The 16,856-nt window shown below is 44.3% G+C and overlaps 1 protein-coding gene and 1 pseudogene across 3 annotated transcripts in view; both read left to right on the plus strand.

Moving 5' to 3' along the window:
• Window positions 1–16,856, plus strand: part of LOC118218895 — a 108,576-nt gene that overhangs the window by 75,142 nt on the left and 16,578 nt on the right. The window contains exons 1-6 of one of the 3 annotated variants that reach the window (XM_035401631.1): window positions 12,608–12,729; window positions 12,825–12,883; window positions 13,225–13,288; window positions 13,394–13,548; window positions 13,954–14,012; window positions 15,507–15,600. The exons of the other annotated variants lie outside the window; for them this stretch is intronic. Of the exons in view, the coding sequence (XP_035257522.1) occupies window positions 12,728–12,729; window positions 12,825–12,883; window positions 13,225–13,288; window positions 13,394–13,548; window positions 13,954–14,012; window positions 15,507–15,600 (433 nt within the window). The 5' untranslated portion in view covers window positions 12,608–12,727. Of the gene's footprint in view, window positions 1–12,607; window positions 12,730–12,824; window positions 12,884–13,224; window positions 13,289–13,393; window positions 13,549–13,953; window positions 14,013–15,506; window positions 15,601–16,856 lie in introns of those variants that run through there. 3 annotated transcript variants of the gene reach the window in all.
• The window catches only part of LOC118218912, a 96,996-nt pseudogene that overhangs the window by 41,200 nt on the left and 38,940 nt on the right, over window positions 1–16,856 (plus strand).

A 16,856-nucleotide genomic window follows, 5' to 3' on the forward strand; every position in this document is an offset into this window, starting at 1 on the left:
AGACTGGGCCACAGCAGTTTGGGAGAGCCAACCTCCTACAAACTTCACCTGCTCCAGTTTCGTTGCAGAAATGCGAGAAGTCTTTGATCGCCCCGTTTGCGGGAGAGACTATAATCCACGCCTGCTGTCGATGCGCCAGGGCACGCGCAGCGCGGCGGCATTTTCAGCTGAGTTCCGGACTATCGCTGCGGAATCAGGATGGAACGACACTGCGCTCCAGGGGGTCTTCAGAGACGGGTTTGTCCGAGGCTTTGAAGGATGAACTGGCTGCGAGAGACGATCCCGACAACCTCGATGCCCTGATCGCGCTGCTGGCCATCAAGCTGGACAACCGCCTCCGTGAGCGCCGCAGAGAGACGGCCAGACGCCAACCCTCAGCCAGCCCTTCAGCGGCCAGACGGCCAGACGCCAACCCTCAGCGAGCCCTTCAGCGGCCAGACGGCCAGACGCCAACCCTCAGCGAGCCCTTCAGCGAGATTCAGTTCCAGTCCCGGCATCAGTGCACCCCCGAGTCCGACCGCGCCCCGCACGCCCAGCGAGGAGCCAGTGCAGCTCGGAAGAGCCCACCTCACGCAAACGGAGCGTATGCGGCGAATCAGGACGGGACTTCGCATTTACTGTGGCACAGCCGGTCACGTATTATCCTCCTGTCCTATTCGGCCAAAAGATATTAGAGTGGGGACCCTGGTGAGCCGTACCACTTCCCCTTCTACCACTCAGTCAAGCCCGCTGCTCGATGCCACACTGGTCCAGGACCAGCAACCCCTCAGGCTACAGGCGTTGGTCGACTCTGGCGCCGGCAAGAATTTCTTGGACGCCGAACTGGTCGCTCATTTTTGGCCTGCCGACTTTGTTTTGCTGATTCCTGTTGCCTTCCGATTCTGTACTTTTGCCCCGGTGGATTTTTCTGGTTTTTGATCTTTGCACAAACTGACTATGAGACTGCCTGCTGCATCGTGTACCTTTTGAAGGTACGCAATTGTCCGAGTCTGCATTTGGGTCCACCACACTGCAACCCGTGACACATCTATAAGAAATGCTAACTACCATACAATATGCCAAATAATCTCTGAATTGATAGGAACCACTCAAAGCAGGTACATGAAGCAGACAGGAAATCATCAGGTCAGACGACATGTTCCCACTGTAACAGAATTTAGTACAATATGCACCAGGGAAATACCCACTACACAGCATGCAGGGGCATTCTCCAAAGACTCACTAAGTTATCTCAGTCTCAATAGTAGTTTATAAGCATCACACCTCATATGGTCACATCTCACAGGCATGAAGGCTCTGTCTGTGGTCACACACGCATGTTACATCAGTAATTAGGCATCTCAGCACACAACACAACAGCACACTATAGTGCCTGGGACGGGGGCCGGTATATCACCATGGTGGGTGCCAGAGCGATTCGGGTCCTTTCAGGAGTGCACTCGGGACAGCCCTGAGCTGCATTCCATCCTCCCCATAGCTCTCCATCGCTCCTCTCCCTCATCGCCACGGTAACTGGGAATGTGGAGACTGGGACAAGACTGCAGGCCTAGGCAGAAGTGGCCAGGAGTGCATACAGAAATACAGAAACATACACTTCCCTTCACTACCTTAAGCCTCCAAGCAGCTGTACACCGCAGAACACAGTCTGAAGTGCATTAACCACTGCAGGTTTGCCACTGAATCTACAGGAACTGAGGCAGAGCAGTGAAAGAATGGGCAGTGATTCACTATGTGCGCTCATATAGACATGAAAACTGTTTCTCTGATCGATCAAACATTGTCTGAATTATTTGTAAAACATTTTAGTTTACAGCCATATCTGCTGCAATTACTCAGGCATAAGTACACTTATGTAGTCCTGGAAATGACTGAGTTTTGGTCTGATGGGCACTTCCTCGCTTGAACCAGAATCCACTGTTTGGGCTGTTCACAAAGGCCGATAACAGAATAAGCACAGCAAGTACATGACGCTATAACGTTCTGAGTGTTCTGAGAGCTAGCCTTGTCATAACTTGTCACTAGATGGGTTACAGTAGCTTTCTCTGGTCAGCGCGCCACAGGCATCAGCATGAAGGCTGGCTTTTTGTGTATTACTGTTGCTCTACGAGTATCATCAAATTGTCATTGTTGTAGACATCATAAATGGTTGCATGCTTTCAGTAAGAACAGGGACACTGATGTTTCTTATTTTTAAAGTACCTTATATGTTGTATAAAAATTATGGATTCAGTGTTGGCTTTTTTTTTTTTTTACCTAAACAATTTTTATAAGGAGAATATAACAAAAGCAAAACAGCAAACAGAAAAGAAAACAAAAAATTGAATAATAATAATGACAGCATTTCTACTTTTAAAAAAAATGTATGGAGGGATTGTGGACTGTGTGGTGTATGCGGATTTGAGTGTATCACTGTCATATTTATTTTTGCAATTTCTGTTAAGACAGGCTCTATGTACATGCATACATACTTACAAAGAAAGACACAGTTATGCACAGTTATCTGATCAATGCAAAATATTCATATTTACAGTATCTGTTCAATGCACAATATTTAGTTTCTCAATTCAATGAATAATATTCACATTTACAGATACCTTGTCATGTTAGTCCTGTAGTTTTATTTTTACTTTTGGAAGCCAAAATAAACATATTGACGCTGAATGCACCTTAACTAACATAACAACATAGATATGGTTGAGGGTTCGGTGAAAAAGAAATCAAAAACATATTATTTCCACCCGGAATGGGAGCATGAATTTCTTTTCACGTCAGCGAATGAGAAGACTAAATGTCTCATATGCCCACAGGTGGTAGCCTTGCCAAAACGTAGCAAAAAAAAAAAATAGTATCACAGGCATTTTCAATCTTATAATCACTCATGCAGCCAGTTTAAAAGTAGAAAATGACTCACTCTGCTGTTTTGTGCCACTGTGTGCATCACATTGAACATGGAAAACAGAAGGAAAAGTAGAAAGTGGTCTGAAGAGATTAGAAAAAAGGTAATAGCCAAGCATGGTCAACGTAAAGGTTACAAGACCATCTCCAAAGTGCTTGATGTGTCACGGGTTGGACTACTTTTTAACCACCAGAGGGTGCCAAAGACTCTTTTTGTTCTGGACACTGGTTAGCCTCCCTTGTTATGTTGACCCAGCCCTCTTGTTAACTTGCCCACCTGTACCTCATTGTCTCTGTCATGTGCCTTGTTTGCTTGTTTTCTCAGTGTATTTAAGCCCGGTCCTCTGTCTATGTCTTTGCTAAGTCTTCGTGATTCCCTGGTGTTTCTCAAGCTCAAGCGACTTGTTGACCCCACTGAATAGTTGCCTGATTTGACCTGGACTGTTTTCGGTATTCTCTTTTGGATTTTTCCTTGCTGGTGTGTTTGCTTGTCTCATGGACTGATCTGTGGTATTTGACTTTGGCTCTGTTTTTGGATTCTGATTTTTGGATTACGTATTGGACTTGTTCTGCCTGCCTGTAACTTTTTTTCCCTGTTTAGGAGTGTTTTCTTTTCTAGTTCTGAGTTTTTTTGTATTTGTGTTTTTGTTGTGGATTAAAACCTGCTGAACTCCTGCTTGTGTTGCTCTGCACTTGAGTCCCCTCTGGTAGTGCAGTGGTCTAGGTGTTTGACTGCCACGTGGGGGACGAGAGTTCAAGTCTCCAGCCTGACATGATGTTCCTGTGACCACTGTTACCAATATTAAGAAGTTCAAGGCCCATGGAACTGTATCCAACATCTCTGGACGTGGTCGCAAGAGGAAAATTGAACAGAAGGGTTGCTCGAACGGTCGAGAAAGAACCAAGGAAAACTTCAATACAGATCCAAGCTGATCTTCAAGTTCAAGCTACAATAGCTTCGCACCATCTGTCACTGTCTGAATGAAAATAGGCTCCATGGTAGAAGACCCAGGAAGACCCCACTTCTAAGAGGGAAGCACATAAAAGCCAGACTGGACTTTGCCAAAATGCATGTTGACAAGCCACAGTCCTTCTGACCCGGCTTGGGAACGACTACTCCAGCTCCCCACATCACACAGCCGTTTTTTACACTCAGCTCATCTTTACGAGCAGTGCATGGTGCAGACTCAGTCCCCTCTTGCTCTGGCAGCCAACCTCTCTGCACCATTTCTCTCGCTCTTGAGAGCTCTCTCACTTGTTCTGCTGTCACCGGTGTGATGTCTGATGTGTCCAACATGAGCGCTCTCTCCTCTGGCTCTTTGGGACCTGGGTTCTCCGGCAAGGGTAGGCGACTCAGGGCGTCAGCGTTGCCGTGGTATTTCCCTGCCTTGTAAACGATGGTGTACTCGTATGTCATCAAAATCACGGCCCAACGTCGGATTCGGGGAGGGACACGATCTGTGGGATTGCTTTCATCTCATTGAAAAGTGACACGAGGGGTTTGTGATATGTCACAATTGTAAATGGATGCCCGTATAGGTATTTGTGGAATCTTCAGACTCCGAAGATGACTGCAAGCCCCTCCTTGTCTGGTTGAGAGTAGTTCCTCTCTGCTGAGGTGAGTGTGCGGGACATGAATCCTATAGGTCTCTCTGTTCCATTAGACATCTCATCCTGTCTACGACCTTAAGGTAATGATTTCATAGCCTGTATTTAAGAGCAAGACACATTAAAACTAACAAACAAGTTTGTTTCTGTGGAGGGGTGGTGTGGTTAGGGCGCCATCTGCAGGCGGAGAGGGAGCGGTTTAGCTGGCACTGCAACCCCAGGTGTGTACAATTAGCAATGAATTGTCACTGCACACACCTGGGGTTGAAGTGCCAGCTAAACCACTCCCTCTTTGACTGCAGAGGGCGCCCTAACCACACTACCCCTCCACAGTTTCATTTCTTGTTTTCATAGTTCATAATCACATGCTTACAGAACACAAAATAACAAGCTGAAAGGTTTTACGGCTTCTTCTCTCAGAATGGTCAGTGCTGAACTAACGCTGACCACGGATGCATTTCAGATTGAGTATGCTGTGTCTGTGTGGGAAATGCACCGTGTGCATTTCAGTTTGAGTACGCTGTGTCTGTGTGGGAAATGCAGCGTGTGCATTTCAGATTGAGTACGCTGTGTCTGTGTGGGAAATGCACCGTGTGCATTTCAGATTTAGTACGCTGTGTCTGTGTTTGGAATGCAGCTCAGTGATTGTGCCCTGTGTGTACAGCAGGCCCCTGTTAAAGGCAGTGTGGAGATAAAGGGGGTGCAGAGGGTGGAGTTGGGGACCCTGCTGCAGGTCACCCAGGCCTTGGAGGCGGTGGTGAGCCCGTGCTTCGGTCCGTCCAGGGGCCAGGTCCTCTTCACCCGCGACTCTGGAGAGGTCCTCATCACCAGGAATGGCCGCAGGATCCTTACCTCCCTTCGGCTTGACCATCCCGTTGCCAGGTAACAGGCCCCCGAATCTGTTCTCCCTCTTACTGAAATACAGCACAGCCAACAACCTGGGGCTTCTTCCATTCCTCTAGCTCAGAAAACGGTTTTTCACCACTACGTCTTACTGCAGTATGGACAGATTGATGTTGGGGATGTGACGTTTGCACTATAAATGAGAAACGAAAGTATACAAGTGGAAAAAGCTGTTTGAGTAACAGTGTGTGAATCATACTGTGTGCATAACAGTGTGTGAATCATACTGTGTGAGTAACGGTGTGTAAATCATGCTGTGTGAGTAACAGTGTGTAAATCATACTGCGTGCATAACAGTGTGTGAATCATACTGTGTGAGTAACAGTGTGTAAATCATACTGTGTGAGTAACAGTGTGTAAATCATACTGTGTAATTAACAGTGTGTAAATCATACTGTGTGAGTAACGGTGTGTAAATCATACTGTGTGAGTAACAGTGTGTAAATCATACTGCGTGCATAACAGTGTGTAAATCATACTGTGTGAGTAACAGTGTGTAAATCATAATGTGTACATGACAGTGTGTGAATCATACTGTGTAAGTAACAGTGTGTAAATCATACTGTGAGCGTAACAGTTTGTAAATCATATGGTGTGAGTAACTGTTTGTAAATCATACTGGGTGACTAACAGTGTGCAAATCATACTGTGTGACTAACTGTGCAAATCATACTGTGTGAGTAACAGTGTGTAAATCATGCTGTAGTAACAGTGTGTTAATCATACTGTGAGTAACACTGTATGAGTAACACTGTGTAAATCATACTGTGTGAGTAACAGTGTGTAAATATTGTGTGATTAGCAATGTGTATGAGTAACTGTGTAAATCATACTGTATGAGTAATAGTGTGTATGAGTGACTGTGTAAATCATACTGTGTGAGTAACAGTGTGTAAATAATACTGTGTGATTACCAATGTGTATGAGTAACTGTAAATCATACTGTATGACGGCGAGCTCCCACTGGGGGGTCCTGAGCCAGACGGCCTGCGAGTTCTACCGCAGGTGGCGGTGTGAGCAGGACTGCACCAGCGTGACCCTGATCGCCCGCCACTTCGCTGCGCTCCACACGCCCGTACCAGGCCTGCCCGTGAGCCGGTCCCGGGTCCTCGAGGGCCTGGTGATCCACAGAGACTTTGCGGTGCGTTGCCCTGGCGACGGGCCGCTCCGAGCGCTGGCCACAAGCGTGCCGCTCCAGTCCCCTCTGGCGCCCCCTGGCGTCTCTCTGAACCTGGCGAGCGCGGCGCAGGCGCAGAGGTGCTGCGGCGGGGTGGGCGGGAGGGCAGAGCGGGGCGTGGCCTGCCTGCGCAGGCTGAGGGTGGGGCTGCTGCTCTCGGCAGCGAAGCAGTCGGAGCTGGCGCTGGACCTCGCTCGGCGGGCCGGCCTGTCCGTGGTGGAGTGCGTGGACAGTGACGAGCTGGCGCTGTTCTGTCGGCTGGCGGGGGCGGAGCTCTTTGCCGACCCCGGTGACTGGAGCCTGATTGGAGAGGAGCACGTTGCCACGGTGACATTCTGCAAGCCCGTGGTGCTGGGTCCCGACAGGTTGGCCCACGTGAGCTTCCCAGAGGGGCGGAGCCTGGCACCGCACTGCCTGGTTCTGTGCGGGCCCAGTCCCGGCCTGGCGGAGCAGTGCAGCACGGCCTTCTGCGGACTGTTCCGGATGCTTCAGCGCGTGTACGAGCCTGTCCTGTCGCGTCACGCACAGGGTCCTGTCCAATCACATCACCCGCAGGGCAGGGAGGAGGACAGTGAGAACGTAGCTCATTACATGGTCAAACAACCCGGCCTACACAATGGCACAAGATTAGATAGAGCACCCGCCAGCATGAGGGACAATGCCCACCTGAGCACTGACAGCACAGAGGCTGGAGGGCCACAGGCCATTATTGGGGACCCAAACAGGGGTGAGGGGCCACAGGCTCTCATTAGGGACCCAAACAGGGGTGAGGGGCCACAGGCCCTCATTGGGGACCCAAACCGGTGTGAGGGGCCACAGGCCCTCATTAGTGACCCAAACAGGGGTGAGGGGACACAGGCCCTTATTAGGGACCCAAACAAGGGTGAGGGGCCACTGTGTGCAGGCAAAAGCCAAAATCCTGACAGCACAGAGCCCGAAGCAGAACTTGAACATCCAATTCCGGACTTGCTACGAAATGGCAAGGCATCAGGAGAGCGGCCCGGCGTCCATTTTGGGGAAGGGAAAGAAGGAGCATTGGGGACCCGTACCCGAGAAACAGGCCCCGCCTCTTCAGGTGTCCTAATAGAGGCAGGCAGCGTGCTACCAGCAGGGGGCGCGTTTGAGTTCGTACTGCACCACTGCCTCCTGCAGCAGGCCTCCCAGCGGCGCTGCCCCGACTTGCGTGCGACCTGCCGGCTGGTGGCGGGAGCCGTACTGAGCGTGCCCAGGCGGCTGTACCCCGGCCCACGCTTCCTGGATGCCCAGTCAAACTTCCTCAGGGCCTCTGGGGCCGCCCCCCCCAGCTGGAGGGTTCGGGGGCTGGAGTCCCTGGCCTGTAAATACCAGCTCCTCCTCTCCGTCCTGCACACTGCGTCAAGCCTGCTGTCCGTGGACCTCATCCTTCACACCCACATCCGCAGCCAGGCGGAACACAGCCAGGAGGAGGAAGAGGAGGCAGAAGAGTAGAAATGTTCTGTCAATCCTGTTTTTCATTATGCACAAATTTGAATGGCTGTATGTATTTATACAAGTTCCAGGTCCTCCCATGTGATAGTATATTCATACCTTAAGTATGTGAAATTGGGGTGGCAGGTATGCCATCCTGCAAAGTTACATGTTGGTGGGGTGGCATGCCCCATACATATACAGCACCGAGAGTTTGGCACTTTTCAGGGTTTCCTTACAGAAATAACCACAATGACCACAGACTCAACCCTTAAAAACATTCATTTCTGTACCTTCTGACCTCACACGTGCACATAATAAAGCCCCAGACTTAATGGATTTTGCGTTTTCTTCTTCCTGCCTGATTACATCATCACAGATGGGCCAGAATAGGTTGCCTCATTGGACATACATACAGGGGCATACGTTTAAAAGACCAAAAATTTGCAGCCCCGTCATCTGTTTTCCTCGTAGCTCACTGGGTAGCACGTTTACCAATTATGGACGAGTGACAGACCCAGGTTCAAATCCCCCCTGAGACTCAAGCAAACCACTAACTCATTAAACTGGCTTGCTAGCTAACTAAAAATCCAACATTTAAGCTATTGCTTTTGCATCGGTTATGTCTTTGCGGGAAACATTTATTTCTGAAATCCAAATAAAATACACCCACTTTAGACAGTTCCGCTTTCTGCATTTTCACAGAGTTTAATGTTAGCTACCTTGTTAACGAGACGACAGACCGAGTGTATTATGTTAGTGCAGGTACGGACGCCTCTGAAATTAAGTACAATCTGTGTTGCAATTCGGTATAGAAACTGGCGCAAGATAATGACTACCTCACACCACGTATATCGATTTTCTTTAAATCAAAATGGTTCACGTTCACTGTTGCGCCTGTACTGATAAGTACTTTTCAACTACTGTATTTACCCACATTTCTAAATTAATGTTATCTAGCCCTATAGATCCTCTGCCAATATACAAACAATTAGTAGGTCTGTTGTGTACAATAGTCCATTAAAAAACACTTCAGTCTAAAAAATATGACCGACACCATTTGAACTAATGACCTACTGACAGTTCTTTGCATGTGTGAGTAACTTGGTGGTTGAGTAACTTGGTGGTTGAGGAACTGTGCTTGCATTCTAAAGGTTTCAGGTTCGATTTCCAGGTAGGACACAGCTGTTATACCGTAAGCAGAATAATTCACCCGAATTGCTTCAATATGTACACAGCTGTATAAATTGATACTATGTAAAAATACCGAATATAGTGTGAAATTGCTCTAAATAATGGTGTGTGGTAAAAATGGTTGTAGTATCTGGAGTATTTTAAAGGGGTTCTGTAGTTACAATTGTTGTCACTGATTATTTTTCCTCCCTGACAGTTAATTTTCTGCCCCATCCCACATCTTCATGGAAGTGCAAGAGAGAGTGTGTGTGTGGGTTCGTGCGTGTGTGTGGGCACATCTGTGTGTGTGCGCAGATGCACACCTGGACTACACCTCTCTGCCCCTGTACCGGACATTTTATGACTACCCTGTACCGACCCTTTATTCCGGGCCATCATCACCTATTTATACTACGTATAATCACCACTGGGACCACTGGTTAGGCAGTATTTATATTACCTATATTCTTATAGTTCTTATAATTACACATACTGCATAATTTATATTTATCACTGTTTTTATTGTGCTTTTATTCCGTTTTTATGTTTCGAGACTGTTGTATTTTGTGTTAGCACCTTGGACCGTGAGGAACGACATTTCGTTCCCGTATAGTATGTATGTGGGAATGACAATTAAACTTGAAACTTATTTGTGCGCATTTCTGTGCATTTTTTGTGGGCGCACGTATGCGCATCTGTGTGTACATGTACGTGTATGCATGTAAGCGTGCGTTTGTGCGTATGCGCATCTCTGTGTGTGCGTGTGCATGTATGCGTGTAAAGCCGGGCACCCACCGCACGCGTCGCGTATGCGTCGCGTAAACAGCAGGGCGAAGCAGCACGGCGCGACGCGTAGGGTGTCTCCACTGGTTCCGTTTGTGTCGCGCAAAGGCTTGCGTAAAAGCTATATATTCCTAGTAGCTCTCGCAGTCTGCAGTGGGCTTTTACATCGTGTATTTCACGTTTGTTCACGACTGTTGATTATGGGTTAAGTGAATACTTTGGTGAGAGACCTTTTTCAGTTTGTTAATTTGGTAATATTTCGTTAACTCGTAAATAGCCTACGTGAGAAAGTAAACGCTTTCAAGAAGTACCATAAACTTAAATCGCAACGTAGCCTGCATAACAATCAATCTCAAACTGTATTAATTTATTTGCTTGGTTAACAAGCGTGCCAATTTCATGAAGAATATGTAATTATCATAATAATAATAAATAATCCGTAATCAACCATTGGGAATTCCCGTGTTGTCTTGCCATTCACGTCAAAACATTTATAGGATCAGATTTAGTAAAATCAGCTAATCATGAAAAAGTCAGTAACAGTTTTAATCTTGAAGGGATATGAACACCACAACGCCATGAACACCGGAAGCTTTGAAGTACAAGTGCAATAAAGGCTTGCTTACAACTTCATTTATAAAATAGGTGCATTTTCATCGGCAAGACCACTAAATAATCTGATTTTTTTAAAGCTCTGTGGATTATCTGATTTTTATTAACAAGCCCTTTTTGAAAGCACGGCGAACGAAGACATCGGAGAAGTCAAATAGGCTGAGCAATGGTTGGTTAAAAACTATCTTCCAATACTCGAGCTAACAAACCGCTGCTCGGTGCATTCCCTTTTACGTCACTCAATAGCCTACGTCTTTCTGTGGTGTATTTTCAAATTTACCCCACCCCCTCCGCAAAATAAGACAGCGAAACTAAGTTTGCCTTTCCCCCAGGTTCCAGTTATTTATTTATTTTTACAAAACGAAAAGGCTTGTATTTTTTTTAGCTGCTTAAAAAATATCTGGGAGGTAACTAGGGACACACCCCCAGTAATATAAGAATGAAATATAAATCAGAGCATGTATACCTAGCATTTTAGAGCATATTTCTGTGTATAAACAGGCCAACGTGACGCGCGACAAGCCGAAAAAATAGAACAGAAGCGAAAAACTACGCTTCAGTTCGCTTGTGCCGCGCGAGCTTCGCAGCCGGTACGCGACGCGTTCGCATCTGGTGGAGACGACGTCGCCCGCTGCCGTTGTAATAACAGTACTTCAACTACGCTTCAGTTACGCGCGTAATACGCGCGTAGTGCGCTCGCGGCCGATACGCGTGCGGTGGGTGCCCGGCTTAAGCGTGCGTTTCTGAGGGATTGGTTATGCTGGCTCAGTGAGGGATTGCTAGAATGTAGACATTTAGCAGAAACTTGTCCAGAGCAACTTCAACACACGACCTACATTTTTTATATATACTACTTTCCAGAATTATTTTTACACTTGATAAAAGTGAAACAAAAACAAAGAAGGCTCTATAAATAAGCAAGCAATGAGCTATATGTATAACATGTTTAAAAATGGGGATATTTTCTTAAAAATAATAATTAATTATTATTATATTATAAATATTATTATTATTTTGAAGAAAATACCCCCCTTTTTAAACATGTTATACACATAGCTCATTGAGCTCATTGCTTGCTTATTTATAGAGCCTTCTTTGTTCACTTTTATCAAGTGTAAAATAATTCTGGAAGGGAGTATATATAAAAAATGTACACCCTTATAATTTTTAATCCATCAAAATCTACATGTTTTTTCAGGTTGGCAAATTCCATGATCACTAAAATTAACTCACCAAACAGACTTTCTGAAAGAAGTGTGCCGTTTTTGTTGAAGCTAAGGACGAATGTGGATTGATTACAGACCAAAGTCTTCAAATCTAACATGAGCCGCGATCTCAATATCAACAGGCTTCTGGGAAGGATTGCCAGAAATGAGCTTCTAATTAGGGCAATAAAAACATAAGCCTTGAGTTGCCAAACAGCATTTGGTACCTGTAGTCTTACGGTCAGATAAGGGCAAAATTCAGCTTTTGACCACGCGGTGTCGCATTTGGGTTAGAAGGATCCTGTAAGAATTCTGCATGGCGACATGCCCTCCGATTCAATTAAACACATCGCCAGATTTACGGCATATGAAAGGACTCAATGTGTAATTTGTAACTATTTTGCTTTTATATTTACCTGACACGTGCATTCTGTGTTGCCCTACTAGTTAGCATATCTTCAACACAATAGGATGCTTGCAAACAATAAGGGTTATAACCTAAATGTATTGCCGCGTTTAATGTCCACAAAAACCAACAGAGCCTGAGTGAAAAACTAGAGAAGGATATATGATTAAGTTGAGAATAGAATGAAACATTCAGCATGCACTACCATGGGAAAATGTCCTGTTTGTTCAAATGTTTTTTTTTTTTAACCTAACGCAGAGATTCTGACGAATTGTCGTTTCACTCATCTTACTTTTTTAACTGAGTAAAAAGGGTGGTCAATATTTTAATTGAAAGGTGTAGCTAATTGTCTAATTACTCGGTCTGATTTTAGAATCAGAGGGTTTGCAGAGAATACGCCCAATATCAGTATTAGTAGGTCTAATGTGTTGCGAAATTATATCGACAGCTGAATGTTTTGTTTCGTTTCGCTCATATCGCTTTCTCACAGAGGGACAGTAGTTCAACTATTCTCTGAAAATGTACATATGCTAATTTTCTGTGGGTTTATATATTAGATAAATACGTCCTCGTAATACGCGCTCCACTAATGCAATCTACATCTGTACATTTGCAGGTTTGCCTCCGCGTTTATTCTCTCATTACTGATAGCACTGCAGCTTTCTTCTTCTTTGGGTGAGTACATATTTGTTTGTTTATTTATTTAATTGTTTATTTGTTTATTTTTGCATGACTCGTTTACATGAACCAGTTTCAGTGAATCACAGTGGCGGTACAATTAGAATTATATTTTAATTTACAGCTGTAGTGGAGTGAATCAGCTGGTGTTGGCAACGCGTAAGGGAAACGTCATTCTGGCTTTAAATTGCTGTGGCTTGAATGGCCTTATGCATGTGTAGCCTATAGGTAACGTTTACCTTTTGTTTTTAAAATTCATTAATGGGTGTGTCCATTCAGTTAGGCCTATAGACCTGAATGCATAGTCACACGAATGCGTCCAACTTTGCCATTTTCAGGAAGCTGCAGCAGTCCTGTCTTCTCTGTCTGTTGGGTTCTAAACGTCAGCGCCTCCGCGAAGAGGTATTAAGTTCAGAATATCAGAACCTTCGGTTCATAACTTCTCAAAGCACATTTACTTGAAACCTATGCACCTCGTACGGTGACATTTTTCTCAATCCTTATCAGACCAGATACCAAGATATGGCTGGACAGCAATGAACTTACACCCATAGGAAGTAAAGGCAAACTTGTGTCGTTGATAGTAACGACACTGGATGTACACACATTACGCGCGGACTATGAAGGAATCTCCCATGTGTGGAACTTTTCAGTTGTTTCCGGTAAGTGTGAAATTCAGTTGTTCACACGTTTGTGACTTTGACTTTGAAGCTGAATTGGAGAAGAAAACGGAAATCCATAATTGGATTGGTAAATTGGATTTATAAGTGTATCGCTGTTTTGGCGATGCTTTTTAGGTCCATGTACGATCCGTGTACTTTTTGGCCAATCTCTTTCAAGAATATAATTTTTTGTTAAACATATAATTACAGAAACTGACATGGTCATTAATTGTAATTCGAAGCTAATTGACCGTTTACAAATGTATGGTTGACCTGCAGTCCACCAATTCCTGTTTACGAATTTCCTCTGCCGAGTCCGACGTCTAGCTCCGACAATGTCTCCAACATTGTTGCTGACGGGGGCGATGTAGATGGATCCAATGCTGAACATGCTTTTCTCATCAGATTCCATCAATGTGACCAGTGCGCACAGAACTGCGTATCTCCCCCCCAGCAGAAGTGGGGTGAGTGTTACTGACCTTTCAATCTAGCTCATGACTGTTGTCATGGTCAATAATAGAAACTGCTAGACATATGTTTTCCAAAATATGGTCCATTACCTCGGTCTTGTGGCAGATTGATGGCTCTCTTAAATTATGCTGCAGGCCACTTAATTTGAACAATTACTTCTATAAAGATGGGAACTGGACTTGCAACCCAAAGGTTACTGGTTAAATTCCCAGGTAGGGTGCTGCTGCCTTGTTATATTCTCCACAAGTGGGCGAGTGCATGTGTGGGGTATGCCAAGAAAACAGTATAGGCCTGTATGCATGACCCCTACAATGAGGGTGTCCAGTGGCTCTGTTATGCTGTGGGGCGCAATTTCATGGTATGGTCTGGGTCCGCTTGTCCCCTAAGAGGGAACGATCTCTGCAAATCAATACAAAGTTATTTTGAGTGATCACCTTTATCCTATGATGAAACATTTCTATCCCGAGCTTGAGGGGTCACTGAACGGTTTGATGAGTATGAAAATGATGTGAATCATATGGTATGGCCTTTGCAGTCACCAGATCTCAGCTGGTGAATGTGGGGCTTTATTTTGACACAGGGGAAACCTGTCATGGTCCTGTGTTCTTGTCTGCGTTTCCCCTGTTGGGCCGCCAGATGGCGGCACTTCTATTTTGTGTCCTGCTTCCCCTGTGTTAATTGTATGATTGTTTTCAATTGTCTCATTATTGGTTCTTGATGGTCTCATTTTCCCTTCCCTCTCTGTGGCCTGATTGTTCATGGTGCCCTCCTGTGTCTCGTCAGTGTCTGTTCTATTTAAGTTTCCCCATCCCTTGACTCAGGTGCTGGATCCTTGTGGTTATGTCAGATTGTTTGTGCGTAAGCCTCTGCCCCATGTGTTCCTGCCCATGTCTTGGTTTTCTAGTGTTTTTTTGGAGTTTCTGCATTTCCTTTGTTCCTGTGTTTGTTTCCTATGTATGTTTGCGCCGACCGTATGTACCTGCCTGTGTTTGTGACCTGTTTGTGTTTGTTTGACTTACTTGTACTCTGTCCTGCCTGTGTTTTTGAGTTCCTGTTGTTTCATTAGATATTTTTTGAGTTTGTGTTTTTGTCCTTCGTGGCCTCCTCTGTTCCCTACTTGTTTGCCTGTCGTGTTAGTAAAGTCTTTGTTAATTTTCCCTTTTGAGTTTGTGTTTTTTTTCCCTCTGCGTTTGGGTCCCCCCTACCCGTACCGTGACAAAACCAGAATGTTTAGCACTGTGGACCCTCTCATGGTTTGTGCTTTTGAATTGGAGCCATTTCAAATTTCTCATCTCAAGATGTCTGAATGAACATGGAAACTATTGAAAAGTAAAACAAAAAAAGTTTAGTGCTGTCGTCACTTTTCTCAAGTGCCTGTTTTCCCTTTTGCAGTCTAACAGAAGCGAGTTGATAATGTGGTTAATCGGACCCCTAAATTCTCCATTAGAATGGCTAATTGGGAATCTTCAATTTCTCTTTCACAACAGGAAGCTCTCAAGGCATTCCAGCCAAATGAAGTGTTTCCCTGTGAAAACGACACTCATTATCTCTACCAAAAGGAGGACTTTATCATTGCACTTGGTATGCCTCTCTCTTTACACTTATGGACATCAACAGAAACTGAACTTGACCAGATAAGGTTTTCAAAGATCTGAACATTTTAACACATTCCAAATTGTTTTCATTGCAACAGCATTTAAATCTAACATTCTGAAAATTCTTTTTAAATTCACTTTTCCACCAGTATGTTCCTCTATATTTTACTACAATTAAAATTTAGCAGTTTTACTGCTATTTCCAAGAGATTTAAATGGTGAAATGATGCCCCCATATAAGGAAATTGAGGGTGTTCACTTGGTAGAGTCATAAAGCTCCTTCACGAGCGTACAAGTTTAGGGATATTTGTGATTTATAAATAAAATCTGCATGTGTGATTTAAAACTTTATTAATTTCTAAGCAAATTGTACAAAATGTGTATGCACAATTTGCGCAAATGGTTGTACAGTATAATTAAATCCACGCAAACTCTATGCATCCCGCCCCAGAACTTTTATTTCCATTGAATATGTTTACCAGAATTTACCAGAATATTTCTATTTTTACTAAGAATATAATTTCAGGGTATTAAATTAATTTCTATGCCAAATTCATGGGGCTTTTTGCACATAACTTCAAAGCTTGGAATCAGTTTGTTAAATGGTCCACATCAGTGTATAAAGCAGTTTAATTGGATAGCTACATACATACTGATAATTAAATTGTTTCCATATGAATAATTGAAATGATCACTACAAATGAAGAGTTTCTTTTTATTTATTTACAAGTTTAACAGTTATCGGAATGTGTATATCTTTTGTTTGAATGCAGTTTAGCAGGTGTTATACTGTATCAGAAAACCAATATTGCTATGATAAATACTAATGAATTTGACGTTAATTCAACATTTAACTTAAAAGCTTAGATTCAGGTTGCTGTTTAGATGTGTAATAGATGGAGTGATAGGTTCCATTAGGTCATAATTAATTATGACCTAATGAAACCTACTACTATAGGTATATTGATAATTATTAGCAGTTTTTCTGTGTAAAGTTGAAGTAACTGTATATTTGGCTTTAATCCATGACTTTATGTGCAACGCAACAGAGTGTCCCTGTATCACTCTACATGTTAAATATAATATCAGAATGCTTTTGTATATTTGATGAATAGTTTGTTAGCAGTGTATGACGCCTGAAAAATGAACATTGCCTCATTTCAGGTTTCCAGAATTCTAGCTTTTTACTAATATTATCTTTTTATGGCTTAATAGATTAGATGTTGGCTTACTGTTCTTCAT

This window comes from Anguilla anguilla, chromosome 19 (assembly GCF_013347855.1).
Source record: "Anguilla anguilla isolate fAngAng1 chromosome 19, fAngAng1.pri, whole genome shotgun sequence".
Classification (NCBI taxonomy): Eukaryota; Metazoa; Chordata; class Actinopteri; order Anguilliformes; family Anguillidae; genus Anguilla; species Anguilla anguilla.